Source organism: Brachyhypopomus gauderio, chromosome 6 (assembly GCF_052324685.1).
Source record: "Brachyhypopomus gauderio isolate BG-103 chromosome 6, BGAUD_0.2, whole genome shotgun sequence".
NCBI lineage: Eukaryota > Metazoa > Chordata > Actinopteri > Gymnotiformes > Hypopomidae > Brachyhypopomus > Brachyhypopomus gauderio.
In genome coordinates, this window is record NC_135216.1 from 13,345,105 (window position 1) to 13,365,965 (window position 20,861).

The 20,861-nt window shown below is 42.6% G+C and overlaps 3 protein-coding genes across 6 annotated transcripts in view; 2 read left to right on the forward strand and 1 right to left on the reverse strand.

Annotated features, from left to right (window-relative positions):
* Positions 1-1,241: 1,241 nt before the first annotated feature.
* On the forward strand, positions 1,242-8,141 carry asb4 (ankyrin repeat and SOCS box containing 4). Of its 2 annotated transcripts, XM_077008808.1 has the most exons (8): positions 1,242-1,380; positions 2,081-2,227; positions 2,575-2,689; positions 3,474-4,241; positions 4,764-5,063; positions 5,244-5,734; positions 5,848-5,961; positions 6,188-8,141. In XM_077008808.1, the coding sequence occupies exons 4-8, from the start codon at positions 4,061-4,063 to the stop codon at positions 6,374-6,376; spliced, it is 1,275 nt and encodes a 424-aa protein (XP_076864923.1). In that variant the 5' UTR covers positions 1,242-1,380; positions 2,081-2,227; positions 2,575-2,689; positions 3,474-4,060; the 3' UTR covers positions 6,377-8,141. The 2 variants fall into 2 exon arrangements, with proteins under 2 accessions (XP_076864923.1, XP_076864924.1); XM_077008809.1 differs by lacking the exon at positions 1,242-1,380 and having other exon boundaries at positions 1,998-2,227.
* On the reverse strand, positions 7,713-16,642 carry pdk4 (pyruvate dehydrogenase kinase, isozyme 4). The gene is made up of 11 exons (XM_077008810.1): positions 16,065-16,642; positions 15,431-15,572; positions 12,626-12,697; positions 12,337-12,521; positions 11,946-12,035; positions 11,506-11,583; positions 10,681-10,757; positions 10,431-10,529; positions 10,171-10,281; positions 9,862-9,975; positions 7,713-9,442 (listed from the first exon to the last, which is right to left on the reverse strand). Exons 1-11 carry the CDS (start codon positions 16,177-16,179, stop codon positions 9,299-9,301), a joined length of 1,227 nt encoding a protein of 408 aa, XP_076864925.1. The 5' UTR covers positions 16,180-16,642; the 3' UTR covers positions 7,713-9,298.
* Positions 16,643-17,692: 1,050 nt separating this feature from the next.
* The window catches only part of dync1i1a (dynein cytoplasmic 1 intermediate chain 1a), a 44,410-nt gene continuing 41,241 nt past the window's right edge, over positions 17,693-20,861 (forward strand). The window contains exons 1-4 of one of the 3 annotated variants that reach the window (XM_077008813.1): positions 17,736-17,753; positions 17,859-17,952; positions 18,940-19,053; positions 19,175-19,289. In XM_077008813.1, the coding sequence (XP_076864928.1) occupies positions 18,946-19,053; positions 19,175-19,289 (223 nt within the window). In that variant the 5' untranslated portion in view covers positions 17,736-17,753; positions 17,859-17,952; positions 18,940-18,945. Of the gene's footprint in view, positions 17,953-18,939; positions 19,054-19,174; positions 19,290-20,861 lie in introns of all 3 variants that reach the window. The other 2 variants (XM_077008812.1, XM_077008814.1) reach the window with 2 other exon arrangements.

Below are 20,861 nucleotides of genomic sequence, written 5' to 3' on the forward strand. Positions count from 1 at the left end.
CTGCTGCTGGTGTATGGCGCCTCCTGCAGGAGCGTGCAGTACTGCAGGGGCGTGTGCACGTGCGCCCTCTCCGTTTCTGAGCCGGTGTTCCGTCCACACCACCACGCAGGCGGAGATGGCTGGGCCACGGCTGTGGCCGCTGTTGGGGCTGCGTCTCCACTCTCGGTGTCCCAGCGAAACAACCAGCTCCTCCCGGGAGAGCACGGGCAGGGGAGGAACAGACCGCGCAGACCCGCCGTAGTGTGTGCAGACCCGCCGTAGTGCGTGCATGTGCTTAGCAGGGTTTTCACCCATGTGTTTGGCTAAGTCAGCTGCATGAAGGACCCCAAGGTGCCATGTGTTCCCTATCATGCTTTCAGAGTGATGTTTGATGCCACATTTCTGTTCATGTCACCCATGTTGGCCTGTAAATATACCTCATCCAAATGTTTAGAGAAATACAATGAAAATTTATTCCAGAATGTCTCTGATTATTGTTTTTATCACCCTGGTAACAATATTGGGAAACGTTATGTTGTATATTTTCCTATGAATTGCTTGGCTAATATATATAATCATGTCATTGTTAGAACACAAACACACATGTATATTTCTGCATTACCATCCGTTCCCTTCAAGGTTATGGAATGGTGTGTGTAACCCGGAACATATATTTGTTCCAAGTAATTGGTTTCACATTTAATTTATTTTCACACTGTTTTGTGGCTTTTTAAGACACACTTGGATTTTTTCAGAGGTTTGGGATATCTGCAGGATTTCAAGTAAATTTGCTTACATTGTTAGTGTTAACCCACATAAGCTCATGCAGTTTCAATTTTACGCTTTTAAGACTGAGTTCTGTAAAACAATGCTGTGTTCAGCAGAGTGCTTTCCTGCACAACATTCCAGGAAAGTCCCACATTAAAGGTTGCACCTCCGCACATGACTGCTCCGTTTTTGACATTTTAATCATGCCAGTGTGGTTGTGCTGCACACACTCCAGCCTGACATGATCACACTAGTGTAATTGTTTCCTTTTGTGCATCTGTTTTATGGCTGAGCAGTGTTTGGCTTTAATATAGATTTCCCTTAATACTGTACATCATGCTCTCTCTCTCTCTCTCTCTCTCTTGCTCTCTCTCTTTCTTGCTCTCTTTGTATTTTGATCTTGCACTTTATTTGTGTCATTCTTACACACACACATACACACACAGCACACAACATTTAACAGTGGGAAATTAATATAGAGATCAATATATGGCAGTGGACAGTTAATCGTATCAGTCTTCTGTGGCTATCTTCTTTGTTCTGCTGAGTGGAATAAAGGCCACAGACCAAATCCAACTTATGTCACTTACATTGCTAACATCGCAATAAACAGGGCACAGATGGAAAAAACAGGTAAGAAACGAAATCTTTTCTGCACTTTCACTGAGGACGAGAACAGACTGAGCTGAAACTGCAATCCTACTTAGCGGTACTCATATGAAGAACCGAGTATGATTTCCAATCACAACGTGGTGTTGAACGTCTATGATCGGATATAACACGCTCAACAGTATTTGAGGTAATGTTTTGGTCTGTATATTCACTGTTTCTAGGATCTGACTCTTAACCTCTTACTTCACATACTCCTTGCAATGGATCTTTTCATCACTGGGATTGCCACATCCCATTGTCTGTATTTCATCTTCTATACCTGTTCCTTGTTTGGATCTGGAGGTGCTTTGTTGGACAACTGTTAGAGTCTAACCCACCAAGAAACACAACTGCCTGGCAGATATGAGTTTCATAATGATGATCTTATGATAAGTCAAGAGTTGGGGATATATTAGAATGCAGTTAAACAGTCTGTGAAGTTGGTGAGAGCAGGAACTCTGAGTATGCATAAGGATTTGAGACACTGTCAAAGGTCAAGTTATGGTAGCAAGACAACTCAGCCAGAGCATCTCCAAAATGGCAGGTTTTGTGGGGTATTCCCAGTACACAGTAGTCAGAATGTACCAAAAGAAATCAAAGGAACTGGTGTCAGGGTCATGGGTGCCCATATCACTTGTTTGTGTGGGGAGTGAAAGCTAACCTGCATGGTCCGATCTCACAGAACCGCAGAAATTGCTGTAAACGTTGACGCTGGCCCTGAGAGAAAGGTGCCTGAAGACCCGTCCCACGCTGACCCCTGTTCCTGCCCACTACTGTAAGAACCTACAATGGGCACGTGAACATCAGAACTGGACCATGGAGCAAGAAGGTGGCCTGGTCTTATGAATGATGCTTTCATTTCCATGATGCGGATGTTTGTGTGTGTGTGTGTGTGTGTGTGTGTGTGTGTGTGTGTGTGTGTGTGTGTGTGTGTGTGTGTGTGTGTGTGTGTGCGCAAAAATTAGGAATGGTATGAGGAACACGAGAAAGTGTTCAAGTTGTTGCCTTGGCCTATAAATTCCCCATAGCAAACATCTGTGGGATGTGCTGAAAATACAAGTTTGATCTTGGAGTTTTAATTAGGTGTTTTAATATTTCTTTTCATTTTTATGCAGATGATACACAGTTGTACTTTTCTGTTTATCTGAATGTATTATGTTGATTGTTTTATTTAAGTGTATTGATGCCATAAGGGACTGGATGAACTGCAATTCCCTGAGGATCAAACAGAGGTGCTTATTGTTGGTCTGGACAACATTCATAAATATCTGCATGTGCCTCTTTATCAAAGGTAAATGCTTCTCCAAAGAAACTGGGTCCTGTCTTATTCAGATTTACATTTCTCAGTACATATTAAGTAGCTCATTCAGACCTGTTTTCTCCAGCTGAGAGATCAAACAGATTTTGCCTTTTCAAGATTTAGAGAGAGTTATTCATGCATTTATTTAATCTCGTTTGAACTATTGCAATGCCTTATATATTTGCCTTAGTCAATGAGCTTTGGCAAGATTTCAGCTGGTTCAAAATGCAGCTGTTCATCTAACAAGAACTAGCGGCATAAACGTATCAGCTCTGTGCTAGCCTCTCTTCACTGGTTGATGAACATATCAGCTCTGTGCTAGCCTCTCTTCACTGGTTGATGAACATATCAACTCTGTGCTAGCCTCTCTTCACTGGTTGATGAACATATCAACTCTGTGCTAGCCTCTCTTCACTGGTTGATGAACATATCAACTCTGTGCTAGTCTCTCTTCACTGGTTGATGAACGTATCAACTCTGTGCTAGCCTCTCCACTGGATGCCAGTGACATTTAGGTTTGATTTTAAAGTTATTTATTTTAAGACCCTCCAAGACTTTTTTATTCATTAGCCTTTTAAAGTGGTGATTAGAAACAATGTGTTTATTTGTGTGTAAATTTGTGTTTTGTGTGTACATGTGGATGTTGAATTTTTTTATACTATGTTAATAGTTTATTTAAAAATATTTATATAGATAACTTTATATAAATGTGAAGCACTTTGTAGGTGTTCCTTAGAAATGTGCTATATAAATAAAGTTTATATTTATTTTACAGGACTTATAGGATCTGTTATTAATTACGTGGTGACTGATACCCAGGACATCTTCAAAGGTCTTGAGCTGTTTTATTGAGGAACTGCAGAATATCAGGAAAGTGGTTTAATGAATGGCTTAATGACCTCAGAAAGCAAGTAAAACAGCCTAATTTTCAGTTAACTCCTTGTTTTAGCATTACAACAAATGTAAGTTGAATATAGCTTCCAGTGCTTGGGGTGACAAGTACATTGGTTGCACCACTGACTCCCATGGTTTCATTGTATCTTAATTCTATGCCCTGTAGTGTACCCTAGGAACAACCGGTTGTTTATTTATTTGTTTAGATATACGTTTAATTCTATCAGAGGATTGATTGCGTTGTCACACCATTGCAATGCCTCACTCCATGGTGGTTTTTCCCTGTCAGTCTATTAATAGCTGGCCTAATTTTACTCCAAAGCGTTAGTTTCACGCCCCTTTGCTTGCACTCAGCGGAAAACACCACGGAAAAGAGAGATAAAAGACACTAAAACCGCGATGTTTTTAAGGTGCGGATGAATCATACTGCCACTTCTGTACGGTAGCAGCCGTATTTGACTTTAGACAATGGAGGAGCGCACGTTATCGCGCGCGGAAGCTGCCAAACGCATGAAGGCGCAATTCCTGACTGCACTGCAGCACAACGACGCGGTCCAGGTTGAAAAGATCCTCAGTACCACCAACATTGACATCAACACGGTGTTTGACGTGGAGGACCGCAGTATGGTTCTGGCCTCATATAAGCAAGGTAACCTCCGGTAAAATAACGTTTACGTGCGAAGACAGTGTAAGAGTTTGCACGTTTCGGCGCGAAGTGCACGACACCTACCACGGTGTGGCGCCACAGTGCTGTAAGTGACGCTGGCTCTCCTCAGTTTAATGTAATTTGCGGCCTAACTTTCGAGTCACACTGATCTTAGATTTTTTGTTTGCTGCTACGTGCAATCCCAATATCGATATCAACAGGAGGAACTGTTGACGTCCTTATGTTACAAACAGGGTAGTAGGCAATCCTTGCGTCTTACAGGAACTCATCAAAACCATACACCATTTTTTGCAAGTTATTTCCTGCCTTTGTTTCCAGTGGTGTCAATTCCAGATTCAGAAATTAAAAGTCCTCACCAGGATTTTGCTCAAGCTTGCTATATTTTCTAATTAGTGCAATCCAGGTAAAATTAGTGGAATCAACACAATCCAGGAAGCCTGAGCAAAATCCTGGTGAGGACTTTTACTTTCTGAACCTGGATTATACACCTCTGTTTGTTTCTAGGTTATTGGTTACCAGGCTACAAGTTGGAGTCTTCATGGGCAATGGGCCTTCACGTGTGCATGATGTACGACGCTGTGGAGAGTGCCCTGCTGCTTCTACAGAGAGGGGCAGCGGTGAACAGAAAGCCCAATGGCAAAACCCCGCTCCACGTGGCCTGTGAGGTCTCTCACGCGGACTGCGTGAGCCTGCTGCTGAACTGGGGAGCGAAAGTCAACAGTGTGTCTCTGAGTGGACACGCCGCGCTACATTACTGCATCACACAGGAGTCCGTGGCCTGTGCCAAGCAGCTCATACTGAAAGGTGTGCAAACGCACGAGCATAACGTCACACCCAAAAGCACAACACAGAGCCGTGGTCATTTCTGGAGACTTTAGTCACACCGTGTGACTTACACATCATATTTACACAGCCCGTAAGTCGCGTGAAGTCATGTTTGCCTCATGAATTGAACCCTGCTGACCCACAGACCTCTTGATGCAGGAGCCCAGGTGAACATGCCAAGCCAGAACAACGACGAGGACACACCGCTGCACACGGCCGCACGGTTCGGCGTCCCCGAGCTGGTGGCCCTGTACGTCGCCCACGGGGCCGACGTCGACGCGGCCAACGGCCGCCTGGAGACGCCGCTGCTCACCGCCGCCTTCTGGGCCATGGACGCGCGCGAGCAGACCTACAGCTCCGACCACCACCTGGTGTGCCGCATGCTCCTGGACGCCGGCGCCGACCCCGACCTCCAGGAGGAGGACAGGAAGACGGCCCTGCACAAGGCCGCCTGGAACTGCGACCACGTGCTGATGCAGATGCTGCTGGAGGCGGGCGCCCGGCCCAACACCATGGACATGAACGGCTGTGCCGCCCTGCAGTACGTGCTGAAGGTGATGCAGGTGCGGCCGTTCACCGTTCCCCAACGCTGCTTCCAGCTGCTGCTCAACCACGGGGCAGCCAAGGCCTACCCCAAGCAGTTCCACAGGGTACATAAAGGCTTCTATGTATTTACTAATCAACCCCCACAGCCCTGATAAACGCAGGGACTGCTCACGCTTGGCTTTGAGAACGAGACACTAAGCTGCGTGCTTTTAAGCAGGTGCTGCAGAATTGCCACGACTACCCCAGGGCAGTGGAAGTGATGGCGAATTCCTACGAGCATCTCGTGAGTTGCAGGAAATGGAGGTCAGCCATTCCTGACGAAACATATGACGTAAGTTACTGCACTTATTTTATGTGTTCAGCTACTACATGCTGTAGTATATCATATTTAGTCCTCAATAACTGTGACATTATGGTAACTAAATGTCTGCCACAATGGTAGATCGTCGCATAAAGCGCTTATGACATTCCATGACATTCAGTATTAGTATTTTGTGTACATGTGTCTTCCTGGTCATGTAAACTAAACGGGCCGTGTGTTTTCTTTCCTCACCAAGCGTCACAGGGAGTTCTACGACTCCCTGTTCGCTGTTTGCACCAACAGTCCGCGGACGCTGCAGCACCTCTCGAGGTGTGCCATCCGCACGGCGGCACGCGGCCGCTGTGAATCGTCCGTCCATCGTCTCCCGCTGCCTCCGGCTATCAAGAGATACCTGCTGCTGGAGCCTGAAGGGATCTTGTACTAGAGACCACAGTGTGCAAAAACTAATTCTGCTGCCTCAGCAAATGCAAACACTCAGGCTGCAAAGCTCAGGGTCTGTGTTCAAAACACACATCCCAGAATATTCCAGAATCTTTTGTCACAGGATTCTTGAATCCTCTCAGAATCCAGGGGAACTATGCAGGAATTATTTGAACTTAGTGTGAGGACGTGTTTGTCATATTTCCTCAGAGGATAAGGGATGTTTACAGGTTTTATGTTCTGTATCTTATTTAAAACTATATTGAAATGGTTATGTTTATGGTTTCTAAGATACTGGAAAATATTAGTTAGGTATGCGTATGAATTTCTTCTTTCAAGACACTACATTCATCAATGAAACACTAAAAACCATGTTGTAGTCCATATGGCAAGGCATGAGACAAGATGGCCATTGTTAGTGGCTTTGAAAAGGGGAACATTGTGTTAGTAAGTGAAAGGTCAGGCCCAAAAATAGGACCATGCTCTCTAGAGGAGGTGTGGTGTCACACACAGTCCACGGGCTCCTCACAAGCATAATGGCTGTGCTCCCCACTCCATGAGGCTTCAGACCAGGACTTCACTGGCCCTGCACCTGAACCAGTTGCTCACAACTGGAAAACGGATGTGGAGGTCTAGGGTGGGTGGAAGGGTGAGGGGGAGAAACATTTGGAGAGTACACTACACCCCAGAAGAGTCTGCAACGTATGTTCACAGATTTTAGCAAGAGAATTAAGAGTCTTCCATTCCTGTATTTTCCTGAGAAAATCAGTTCAGTTACTAAGATGATCTTAGATCTGCCTGCTAGCTATCAACAGTTTGGTTTATAAAAATGAGATGCAGGTGGGGGAGTTCAGTATCACATTTGTTGGCCACCATGCCAACTGTTTGCTTCTTGCCCAGTCGTCTGCCTCTGTGCTCGTTTGGTAATGCCTTAAAGCCGACTTGTTGAACACCGGCAGTCTCTCCACAGATTCGGAGGATAAGGCCTGCAACACAGAATGAGGGTGAACGACAGCAAGAGGGCAAACAAGACAAGGGAGCTTCAGGAAGGGCACGCGCATGTGGGTCATTACACCTTCACTAACTACTGGAGGAGGGCAGTTAGAGTGGAAGGGGTTCTGCACACTTGATCAGTGCAGAACACTGCTGGTTCTGCTCAAATCTGCACCTACGTTTGCACATGTAGCCCATGTCTTCAGCGGAGTGCATGAGACAGAAACAGGAGCTGCTGGGAGTAGTGAGGCATGGTTGTCTGGGCTCAAATTCACATTTTGCTTTGTAACTACATATGCTACTTATATCTGTGGTCAATATATACAAATAATGTCACACAAAATGAATTCTGTTTATTTTTTATTTAGAAACACATTCAGATACTGCAACACAGCCACCCACTTCAAAGACAAGAGAAAGCAATGCATTATACGAGTAGCCTCAAAGGTCCAATAGCTAGTTATTTCGCAGGCTACTTCACACATGGTAAGGTGGAGGGGTAAATAGGAAGTGATCCTATAGACTATTATGACAGCATCACGGTACCTGCATTATTGGATGGGTGTCATGTTGCCATGATACAAACACCTAGTGAATGTAAGCGGAAGGCCTGATCATTCCAACAGTCCTAAGATTTACCGTAATACCTGTAGTGTTTTTGAGAAGATTAACATCTGACACTGATGGCAACTTTGATCCACGCACGGAGAAAATACAGAAATACAACGTCGCATTAGTAAAACTGCTACAGCTTGGTGGTGGCATGTGGGCACGAAGCATGAGGGAAAGTGCTTCCTGCTCTCCTCGAGACTTCAGAATGTGGTGAATGGTACTTGAAGGAGCAGATATTGGCCCTGCAGATGCCGGGAAAGTGCTACAGTGTCCTGGTCCTTTGGGCAAGATTCTTCAGAGAACCTCCCCACTTATATCTAACAAACCTCACATAGCAGACTTGGAGATCAGAACAGAAAAATGTGGCATGCTTTCACCATCCTGAGAACATGATATAAAAAAACAATAACAAATGTATTTCACTCTTAGAATGATATGAAATGAAACAGAATGTTGGCACTTCAAAGTTACTGTATTAAAATGTATTAGTTAAAAAAGTACTAAAATGGCAACTTTTAATGAAAGCCAAGAAGCGGTCTGATAGTTGTATGGCAGCTTCGGGCCCATGAAGATGACATGCTGGTAGTAAATGATGAGCCCACAGAGGTTGTTCAGTAACTACACTGTTCAACCAGAACACTTATAACAATGTAATTTGTCATTTGGACACCATAGACTGCAAGGTATGGACAACTAAAGCTCGACTCAGTCAGTCAGAATCAGAGCTGCCTTGGACACATCCAATACAAAATGAAGGTGTAATTACATTAGACTGGGCCCTCATACTGTATATTACAAAAGCAATGTGGGTAACATAAAACAATGCCCATTTGTTTACATTATGACATGATAAGCAGCTAGTGGAGAAACTTAAATACTCGTTTTTTCAGTATGCTGTTCACACTGTGCATGTACTGTGCAATGCATCACTTAAGTACAGTTGAACTACCTTATTATGGCACATGTACCATATATTAAAATCCTTGAAAAATGAAACCAGACAACAGAATGCAAGACTACACATTTCTAAAGAACTCTCAATAAGTGGCATGCATAGTCATTACTGCTTATAATCCATAGTGAATTTACTATTGGATACTAACATAAAAGGACAAGCCAGGAAGGCAAAGTGTGAGTTACTGCAATGCAGACAGAAATGCCCATGTTCAGTTCTGGGACTAAAAGCACTGAGGAGCTGGAAACATGCTGCTTCCCATTGGCACTGAGAGCTCATGGCCACCATGTCACCTGCTTCCTCTCTGACCCTCCGCCTTCGACTTACTTTATTCTGATTGGTCGGCCATGGCCTGGCTCTCACCTCTCACGCACTGTAATCGTACTTTCCCAGTTTCTTGGGTTCACTGCTTGGGATGCACCAGTCGTCTGCCTCTGTGCTCGTTTGGTAATGCCTTAGGGCCGACTTGTTGAACACCGGCAGTCTCTCCACAGATTCGGAGGATAAGGCCTGCAACACAGAATGAGGGTGAACGACAGCAAGAGGGCAAACAAGACAAGGGAGCTTCAGGAAGGGCACGCGCATGTGGGTCATTACACCTTCACTAACTACTGGAGGAGGGCAGTTAGAGTGGAAGGGGTTCTGCACACTTGATCAGTGCAGAACACTGCTGGTTCTGCTCAAATCTGCACCTACGTTTGCACATGTAGCCCATGTCTTTAGCGGAGTGCATGAGACAGAAATGGGTACAAGCACACACACTGGAAAACACATGGGACAATTCAAACAAAAACGGAGAGTTGAGAGTTGATATACGCTTAATAGAGCATATTATATATAGCTTAATATAGCGTATAGATTCCTTACGATCTTTTGTGAGAAATGCAGCTTCAAATCAAATATAAAGCAGTGAGAGAACCTCTGTTTACCTTCAAATATATGACAGCTGAAGTGCCAAACCCCTCCATAGAGTAGAGGTGGAGGTCTCCCTGGAAGTACCTGGCGTATAGGCGCGAGATCGGGAGCCCATAACCAAAGCCAGCCTGCAGAAATGCACGTTTCTGGTCAGTCCCAGTGCCAATTATTTAATTCTGCTAATTTTCTGCTGAAACAGTTTATACTATATTCTTATGTACTGACATTTCCTTTGTGTGTCATTAACCACCTTTGAAACTGATGTAGTTAATCAAAATACTCTCCAGTTACGTATTTTGTATGCTTGAATAAAGCTGTCTCACCAGGGGAGCGTTGCGGGCAGTGTCCGTCATTGGGCTCGGAGCTGTAGAGTACATGTAACTGAAGAGGCGCTCAATTTTCCTTAATGGTACTCCACCACCTTTATCTGACATCTAGAGTCAAGATCACAGTCAAGGTGTATCAAAACACCCTTAAGCTCTTTAAATCTTGCTATGAGTTTTAAGCATGCCAAAATAAATCATCATCCAGGATATTCTTCAGCCAAAACAGGAGAATCCAGCCCAGTTTTATGGAGGTGTACCTTTATGGTCAGGTCTTCACTTCCCAGGGCAACAGTAACTTTGATTGGTGGAAGATGCGTGCTGTTCTCGTGGGTTTCTACAGTCGCTCTCATTGCATTCTGCGGATCAGACAGCGAATATATAAAGCCAGTGGTTTGGGCAAAAGAAAAGTACACGGTAGACATGATGAATGAACTCAGAATCTCTCGAAATGTCTGCTGTCATGTAAGTAGAGTGCAGATGCTCTTTATATGCACAGACTCACTGTACCTTGAAGAGCTCAAAGAGCATGTGATAGAGATGAGAAGGCACATAGACAATACTAATAGGCTCACTGGTTCCATTAGCTGCAACACAAAAGAAAGCAGAATATAGCGGAGAAGAAGTCAGTTAAAGTGTACTTAAGCACAGGTGAATGCATGACGCATTTTAGGTTGCTGTGCGGAAACGGCAGGTAAGTGCACCCGTGCTCTTGGCCATACGGCACATAGTCTGTCTAATTTGTCAGACGTAAGGAATCTAGCTGACTAGCTACTGGAAAGTGTGTCCTCGAGCTGCAGTCTGTTTTAATGGGCTGGTCATGTCCTCCATCTTTGAAGAAGTCATGAGGCAAGACTGTACTGGGACTGAGCTCTGCGCAACAATTAAATGTGTACAGTCAAAGGTGCTGGATTCATTTCAGCTCTACAAACATATGGTCCAGAGGTCACGTTTCTGTTCTCAGGTTGCTCAGTAGCAACCTCGTTTGTTTTTGGTAATCAGGCTTTGCCATGCCAACTCAGAGCCATCAGTGAACATGAGCAGTGTGGACAGATATGTAGCAGTGCGGTCTTTATCCACAATTTAATGGCCGTGCTATCTGACCTGGGATACATTTTAGCATCTTGGCATCAATGTGGTTAAGGAGGCTGGATTGTCTCTTTCCCCAACCCCATACCACATCCAGACGATGGCAGACAGTCAACATGCCTTTTCAAATGCTACACTAAGTATCTAGGATCTGTCTAATGCCGACAATACAGGAGTCACCATGCTGAGTCCACATGAAGACAGAACCAACTCAAAGAGTGGACGGAAATGGAAGGTCTCGCTTACAGTTCACTTGTTTGATCTCCACGTCTGGAGATGTCAGGTAATACTGATCACAGAGCAGCCTGGAACTCTCATAGGCATCTGCATGGACAGGGGAAAGAAGGCAGAATTGTTTTAGTGCTTGGACCCGTGAGCAAAAAGTATTCACACCCATATCACTCATACAGAAAGAGCGAAGCTGAAAACCAGCAACTAACGTTTCTTTCTCCTTTTATGTTATACGTCAGCATCATCTAAAGCACTTTGTAGACATTTTAAAGGGTGTCATACAAATAAATATTTATTATAACACACTGAAATTTCAGCTTCTGAAGTGCAGTGCAAAAGTACGAAATATGTTCCATTACCGGCAAAAAACGCCTTAGATTTATGACCTGACCTCCTTTTATATTTTGACCTCTTTTTACTTTTATCACCTAGGTAATTTTATGGTTTGTCATTACCTTTCACCACCTCGACTACATGACAGTTTGGGTCAATGCTGCCGATGTGCTTTGGATGGGCTGGGTTAGTGCTCCCGCTGAAGATCAGGGCTGAAGGTTAAAAAAAAACATGGTTTTATTATCACTATATTGACAAAACTGCAAATATTGATTTCAATATAAGCTAGTGAAAAACTAGATGGTTTGGGGGAATATATGAGAGCTGATATTTCTCAGAAATAGCTCTGAATGCAAGAGCCAACAGAACTTACAAGGTGTCAAATGTTTATTAAAATCTGCATTGTTTATAAACAAGAACAGCTACTTTGGCTCACAATGGGGGAAACACGTTTTCTTTGGATAATAATCTCTCCCAAACCCAATATGGCGTGTCAAGGTTGTCTCCACTCACTGTGTTGGTTCATGAGCATGCGCGTGGAGATGCGACTCGTGTAGAAACGGTCCAAGAAGTACTGGACGTTCTGATTGGTGACTGGGTCCACGCCGAAGGCCTCCTTGTACTCGAGTATCCCCTGAGCCATGGTCGGCACCACATTATTATGTCTGTTCCTCACATTGATCAGGGTCTCTGTGAAGCTGATCACACATGGAGTTGGTCACAGCACTGTTAGAGCAAGCCAGGATCAGAACCACACAAGCGGAGTCCTGGCAACACCACTTAACACTCAGCACAAACTCACTTTGTCAGAACCTTCTTATCATCAGAGTCTTTTTCCAGGAAGTCCACAATCTCCATAAGACTCTGCGCATACCTGGTATAAAAGGAAAATCTGGTTGGTGAGAGTGCAATGAAGCTCAATGAACAGGTGGAGCAATGAAGGAGACACAAGTGTGGATTGCCAACACAAACGACATTTGAAAGCCTGGAACAGTCATTGTGTTTTATTACTCTCTCATTGTGTTTTATTACTCTCTGTTTTCTGACCTCTATCTAGCTGGCAGTAAACAGCCTTAACTATGTCCTATTGTAGTTAGGCTAAATCCACATGTGCACCATCAATACATGAAGCATGCTTTGTAAGGACTTACAGCAAAGTATGAGGACATGACTTGCACTGATCTCAGGTCAGATGAGCATGTTAGTTTTACTTCCCTGCTCTTTGTAGAATTAGTCAATACAAAATTTTCATCTGGAAAGCACGGAAAACCCAAAAACAAAAATTATTTTGGCCATCAGTGTAATAAAAGGCTTTGATGTCAGCAACATCAGCGGTGTGCTTTATCAGAGGTCTACCTTTGATTTCAGGGTACATGGCTGAAATGTTATTTTTTATTTTTGCACTGATTTTCACTGTGTACAACTGATGTACCAATACTAAATGAGGTGAACAAAACACAAGAACCATGACAATCAGCCTGTTTTGTTGTAGAAATTACCCTGTCCATTCCGTTCTCTCTTGCTGGATAAGGAACATCTATTTTAAGTGGACTAAATTTCCAGTGCGATCAAGCCATCAAGACCACAAACATGTTCTGGGAGACACAAATGGTTAAATCTTGAATTGTGCGCCTCTTTCTAACACTGGCCCAGAATATGTAGAAATAACAAAAATATTCTACAAAACCCCATCATTTGTCGATCTTATAACAATCTTATAACACCTACGGCCATTCACTAGATCCTAAAGATCTTATAACACTTATGGCCAATCCAATATGCAACAGATTATATCATCTTACATCTTACAAGGCTACATCTGTGGTGACTGCCGAGACCCATGTCTGCACACCTCACTGCTCACAGCTCAACACTTAAGTGTTCATTTAGGTAACTATAAGTAACTATATGGACTGAACAGAGTTCCTTCAGTTACTATGTAAGGTTTTTATATAAACTCTGTCTATATTTTTATGAAACTCCTGACATATACTTGAACAAATTCCTGATATAATTCCGTTAAAATAATAAAGCACAGGAAATCCTTATTTAAACAATTTCTCTTAAAGTGATGCAAACACTGTGCTCACTCAACTATGAACCTAGGCTTAAAGTTTCCTTTACCAGACAACATTAAAGAGGCAGTAAAATACCAACAGTAACCTTGAGCCTCAAACAACATTCATACAAGGAAATAGAAAAACACAGTTCACACTGAATGTTTCTGCACAAACATTCAAATCTATACTTGCAAAAGCTTCATATTTACAAAATTATTTTCTTTAATATCATTGACTTTTATGAATACATGCTGACTGACAATCCAGTTTATCATTGGCCTGCTAAACATTGTAAACTGCTGTTTTAAGATAATGTTGGGTACTTTAGCTAAATGATTTATCTGCTTGTTTTTGTAAACCTATTTTTAGGCTATTAAAATTTACAGCAGACTGCCATGCTACATCTATCTGGCAATGATTGACCAAATCTCTGAGCTGATGTTAGCAGAAATTATGTAACAAGGTCAGCAAAAAATAACCTAATTTGTGCTGAAAAAACATTAACAAAAATGAAACCCACTGTGACAACAGAGTGGTGAAGGAGTGCTTGAAGACTGGCAGGTCCATGGAGATTTAGATTTAAGACAAATCTAAGATGTCTGATATATAAATATATGCCATTTATGAGAATCTTCATGTGTCATATTGCTAAATATTACACAGAGATCTTGCTAATTGGCTACACTACGCAAACAAAACACATACTAATTAATGGTCTCTTAACAGTATTTTACTTTTTCCTTGCACAGACGTAACAGACGTAAACCATAACCAGAAAGACATTGCTTTGTGTTGTGAGTGTACTATCCCAAGGTATCCCCTCTGACACTGATCCAAGCGCTAACACATGACTAAAACTCATACACTGAATCAGATTTCTGTCAGTGTGGATTAGCAGTTCATTTTATTGTTTCTATTATGTGTGTGACAAGCACAAAGAGAGTTAAGAGAGAAACTTGATCACTTGATGTGACACATGGACGTAATTTTGATTTCAAAAGTGGGGGGGACATGGATTCGTCGCCATTTAAATATTTGGTTTTAACCGTAAAAACTGGGGGGGGACCAAAACCGGTTTTTGAAAACGGTTTTTTTTTTCCGCCCCCCCCCCCCCAAAATTACGTCCGTGATGTGACAGCATTTTCCTAAAAGTCAATAAAATGCACTCTGTATAACACCATGGGAATACAGCTCTTCCTATGCCTATCCCAGCTTATTCATTTTTTTTTTTACAAAATACTACTCTATGATATACTGTCATTTCTAATCAGAATCATGGAAGTTTTTTCCACTGTTACTTGACCACATAAATCACGTACAATCCGTTTTTGATGTTTTCATTTGATGTTGGAGCCACATGGCCTTAGGTATAGCAGTTGTTTTAGAATGAGTCTTAACAGAGGATGATAGATGAACTGTCTTTAACAGTCTGGAACTCATCACGTCTAGTGATTGGTTCCTAGTTCATAATGAGGTCGCTACAGAACAGAGGTGTGTGCACACGTGAGGACCACCACGCACAGACGCACAGAGACGTCAGAGCTCACCAGCTGTGCAGTAGTTGCACAGACGGGGTACTGATGAGCTTGTCAGGGAGGAAGTCGATCTCTTTCATTATGTTGGCCAGCCTGACGGGAAGCTCCTGACGAAGAAACCTAAAGGCGGTCTTTTCGCAGGCATTGGCAGAACCTGGCAAGGATAAAAAATGTGACTGCATGCATTATACTATACTGCCGTACACCAACCGCAGTATTTGATCAAATAACAGTCCTAGCCCTCGTTTGAGTCTTGTACAGTGGGAGGATACGTGCACGACGCAGCCATTGATACACCACTACACCCCCAACACTCAGAAGACAAAAACAAGCAGCAGCTATTAGGGTTACGGGTACAAACTGCCTGTTACATAGTTATATCGACATGCTAAACTCCAGAAATGTTTTCCACATCAAACCGATACAAAACTTTCAAATTCATAACTTTGTTTTTTTTTTTCAAAGCCACGCATGCAACTGTTTACAAGCACTGGAGAACTGAAACACCTCACGCGCTCGGCTCGCGCTAGCTGCACTGTTCGAATACGTCGCTCGCGCGGACAGTTGGCTCGCGAGCCCAACCGAACCGAACTTATCTACACAAATCTAAAGTCATTTTTCCAATATCATTACAAAAAATACTTACCAAAATCTATGAACTGCTTCATCGAAAGCGGTGACGGAGAGAACTTAGAGAACCTATCCACTTGTTTCGGTATGTTTAACTTCGAGGTGTTCATTAAAATGTGAGCGAACTTCATTTTTCCCAAACCCAAATGACTGTGGTGTTCTTTTATATCAACAGCTCGCAAGCTGACAACAATAAACAGGCTAACCTGTGGTTAGCACAGTAGCATAGCCACTTACTATCTAACTGTAACAGTAAAGTGGGTGAGAATCCCAAAGGAAAATACTATATAGTTTCTTAGTCATAAAAATTAAATTGTAGGTTAGACCATCGACAAAAACCGTCCCAGTGTCTGTTTGAAGCCCCTGGTCTATTAACACTGACACCACTGACTCCTGGCTGCAGGAGTCCTGAAATGTTTCTGTTCAGTTTGACATTGCCTATTGACTAGTCGAGGGAGGGCTCCGCTGATATATTCCTATATATTGCTTCCAACGTACAGAAGCGAAGATGTCGTCCCGTGTTGCTCGTAGTCTGAACCATAGACTGGTATGTATGGTCTGCACATGACAGACTTGGTAGTGCAACTGTAATGCCTACGTGAACGTGCGACCGCTACATCGCGCATGCGCACTTCTAAATTAGAGCAAAGGTCACAGAGATGACGCGTGAGCAGGACACGAACGGTTTCCCTTAATAAATAATAACACATCGTATATGTTGCCGACGCGTAAGAACAATACTTTAATTAGAAACACCACTTTGTTAGCAACACAATGCGATTGTAAGTATTCAGTTACTGCCTTGAGCAATTTATGTTAACCATTCTCTAGAGTGGTTATCAGTTGCAAGTCACTGAACGCATATCTAAACCACAAGACTACTGCCCTGTCTGATAAACATATACCACAACAATACACACGACCACACCAATTTCATGGCAGGTCTGTGATGAGAATGGCCAGACAATCAAATAATAAATATGCTGTTAGGAATGGTCCTGTGGTCGGAAGCTGACCACTGATGAACGGGTAGAGATGGATGCATGATGTGGGCAGTAGAATGCAAATGTAAACCTAATTGCATCTACAAGATAAGTCCCTGGAAAAAAGTAACCATGTATAATTTCAGTATATGTGATATGTTAATATAGTTGTTAAAAGCACATTTTCACTCCTACAACTTAGTTAAACAGTCAAATGTCTCGTTATTATTCTAAATACATAATTGCACCTCAGTTTACCTGAAACAGGAAATGTCTTACTGGAGTTTCTACGTAGAACATTGTCTTTTAAGGACGATTGTGCCCTCTAGCGGCTGTATATATAAAAAGGTGAGTTATTGTTGTTGATGTTATTGTTGCTTCTGTTGCAGAAATAAATGTATTTTTAAAGAGTTACAGCTGGAAGGGCAGACGATGAAAACATAAATGCCAAAATGAACATTTTGATTAAAAAGAAATACAACGCTGATTTATGCTAAATCATTATATTATATTCAATGGTACTGTATTATATTTTATTTACTATATAATTAGTAGTGTAGATGAGGGTTAATAAGGATGCCAATTGCTGTCGTTGCGGGTTGCCAATAGGTGGTAGTGCCGGTAGGTGGCAGTGTTGTCATAGATTAGTGCTGTTGGACAATCGGCATGTCACTGAAGACGTGCTGTTTCCTTCTAGCTTATATCTGGATCAGGGAAGCAGTGTAGGTGTGCATATGAAAAAAATGGGTGTATTTAAACCAGTATTAAAAATGGTTCATATTTAGCCACAATGCATTTGTAATAATATCTGCTCAAACTTGTTGTAGCGCCACGTACTAATTATAGCGGATGCAACATTGTGTACAGTACCAAGGAGTGATACAGCATCTTTAGACTGGGTAGCATCCATACGGTGGGAAGGTGAGTTATGGCATTTATTTTGAATAAATGTCTAACAACCTAATTTAACCGATCGTTCTTATTTACTTGAATAAATAATTTGCTTCAAATATATAACCAGAATTCCTGCTTGGCAATGTTCGCTGTCCTTATATTCGGGAATATAATATGACGTCATGGAGCTAATGCTGCTAGCTCCATGGGTGCCCTACTGTATGCAGTTAATCATCTTTTTATTCATATCATTTTATAATATTAATCACAATTCCAGTAATGTTTATCTTGAAATTTGCCACACGTCTTGCCATAATAACAACAAGGCAAGATGCTCGCCAGACATGTACTCACATATCAGTAGCTTGCATGTGCAATCGAGCTTCATTTTCCATCCCAAGCCCACTGTCGTTTAGATTATTTATTGCCTGGTTGTTCCAGTGTCCAGGTTATTCTGTTGACCCCCCATCTTCCTCTCTGTGCATAACCCTCCATTGTGCTGTACTGTCTTCCACTCAGGGGCCTGTACTACCCTACCCTTGTTTATCCATCAGTTCTTTCTGTTGTGGTCAACTATGACAGCGCTTTAAAAGCCATCGCATTAAGCTTTTGTCGTTGTTATACAAGGCAGTGCTTTAATGCCATATAGTTTGAAATCAGTACTTTCGAACCAGATTATGTATTTGTCATACCCTTACTAGACAAATAACTGTCACTTAAGTCTGTTTGTCTGAAGTTACTGAGTGACACCTGAAGGTACTGAGTGACACCTGAAGGTACTGTGTGAAATATCTGGTTCTGCCAAGTAAAAAGCCAAGATTTGAGATCACTCTATTACATTCAGAGGTTGATGAATGGGCAACTGTTAACCAGATCAACTAGTTAATACCAAACATCCTATGGTGTCTTTCACTGAGTTCAGAAATAAATTTTCAGAATGAGGAAATCAGGAACAAGCTGGTGCTGATAAGGAAAACATGTTTACTTACTGGGTCTCTCTTGTTAACATGGCAGGACAAAATGGCTGACAAGAGTGACCTAAAAGCTGAGCTGGAGCGCAAGAAACAGCGCCTGGCTCAAATCAGGGAGGAGAAGAAGAGGAAGGAAGAGGAGAAGAAGAAAAAAGAGGTAAGAAGCACCACCATCAGAGGGAAGGCTATACGGAGACAGCTTAATCTCGTGATGAGTGTAGGATGTGACAAAGCAATGATATAAGGATGTACACATGTATGTATGTGTCAATACGCAGTCTGAAACTCAGCAAAAAACAGAAGCCATCCCTGAAGACTCCGACTTGGACCGTAAGCGCAGGGAGACCGAGGCCCTTCTCCAGAGTATTGGAATCTCCCCAGAGCCACCATTAGGTACGGTAAAGTCTCCGCATGCAGCCACATCAAAAACCTGCAGGGGAGAATGTCTCTTCACAAATGCACACAAGACTTTAATTGGGAGCTGGATCTGACTAAAATGCTTCTGCTTCTTGTCTGCTTTGGGCTTTATTTTGAGGTTCATATGACCTTTAACTAGTGTTTTGAAGCTGGTGCACATTAGGGTTTATTGGTGCTTTAGAGTATTAGTTGTATTTCACATTGAAATACCACAAATTCTCCAGTTTGATTATGGCACAGACAAAAATATGCACGTAATTACTAGCATAAATATTGACATTGGACAACTAACCACAGATTCTGTTGATGTAGGCTTGCTCAGATTTTTCTGTCTCTTCATGTAATGCCAGATAGACGTGGTGATGTTGATATCAGGACTCCGTGTGGGTCATTGTCCTTGTTCTTCTTTACTCCTGTTTGTTTATGATATAGGCTGAATGTTTGGGGTCGTTGTCCTGCTGTAGAATACATATGGAGCCAACCATCACCTCTCTGATAGTAATGCATGATGGATATGTATCTGCCTGTTTCTCTCAGCATTGAGGACACCATTAATCCTGACCAAACTCCTTTTGCTGAAACGCAGCCCCAAACTTGCAAGGAACCCCCCCCCCCCCCCTCCCACTGTACTTCAGTGTTGTCTGCAGACGTTCAATATTGTACCACTCTCCATCTCGTCAGCAAATAAACCGCCTTCTGCTACGGGTTCATCACTCCAGAACAGATGTTGGCATTTTCCTGCACCCCTTCCTGTGTTCCTGTGTTTTCACACATAGTTGAGTCACTTGGCCTTTTGTTCACAGTTCTTCCATGTAGACCACTTCTAGCCAGACTTCTGTGGACAGGTGTAGCCCAACTGGTTTCTGCCAGTTCTGAGCTGATGTCACTGCTGGACATCTTCTGATTTCAAAGGGAAGTAAGCATGATGTGTGTTTCATCTACTGCAGATGATGCTGCAGACGTTTCCACTGCTTCTATGGTCCTCAACGTCACGGCACATCTTGAAGCCTCAGTCTGCTTTGCAGTCTTTGCCTGGGAGAGACCTTGCTGATGCAGTATAACTACATTGTGTCTTTTGCTCAGTCTTTACATGGTGTATGACCTGTGGCATTAAACTGTCTTCCACAACTTCAGCTTCTTTGTAGCAGAAGTTGGCTGTTCCTGACCATTTTAACCCTCCGACACAGCCGCCTCTGTTTCAGATGGTGACTGTGTTTCAACCTCCATATGAAAATGATCATTATCACCTGTTTAATATTATTGGGTAATCATACACCTGAATATCATCCTACATAATCCCTGACTGTGTAAGTGTAGCTAGAAGAAATTACGTTGTGAAGTCAAAGAGTTGGTCACACCAAATATTGATTTAATGTAGATTTCTCCTTTGTTCATTCACTTAGCATTTTCTTCATTGACAAAAATGAACTATTAACACTTCTATTTCTGAACGCTTTCTTACTTTGCAGACATTTTTGCACACCTGCTTACAGCTTTTGCACAATAATGTATATAAGATCCTGACCAACCTCAACAGACTGTATGATT

What these genes read in the sequence shown, in the direction of transcription:
- asb4 (XM_077008808.1), top strand. Translation starts at nt 4,061, where the DNA reads ATGGAGGAGCGCACGTTATCGCGCGCGGAAGCTGCCAAACGCATGAAG. An exon ending in CAAGCAGCTCATACTGAAAG is followed by an intron (nt 5,064 to 5,243) that starts GTGTGCAAACGC and finishes CTCTTGATGCAG; the next exon opens with GAGCCCAGGTGAACATGCCA. An exon ending in TTCCTGACGAAACATATGAC is followed by an intron (nt 5,962 to 6,187) that starts GTAAGTTACTGC and finishes TTCCTCACCAAG; the next exon opens with CGTCACAGGGAGTTCTACGA.
- pdk4 (XM_077008810.1), bottom strand. Translation starts at nt 16,179, where the DNA reads ATGAAGTTCGCTCACATTTTAATGAACACCTCGAAGTTAAACATACCG. An exon ending in GTGCAACTACTGCACAGCTG is followed by an intron (nt 12,698 to 15,430) that starts GTGAGCTCTGAC and finishes CTTTTATACCAG; the next exon opens with GTATGCGCAGAGTCTTATGG. An exon ending in GATAAGAAGGTTCTGACAAA is followed by an intron (nt 12,522 to 12,625) that starts GTGAGTTTGTGC and finishes ATGTGTGATCAG; the next exon opens with CTTCACAGAGACCCTGATCA.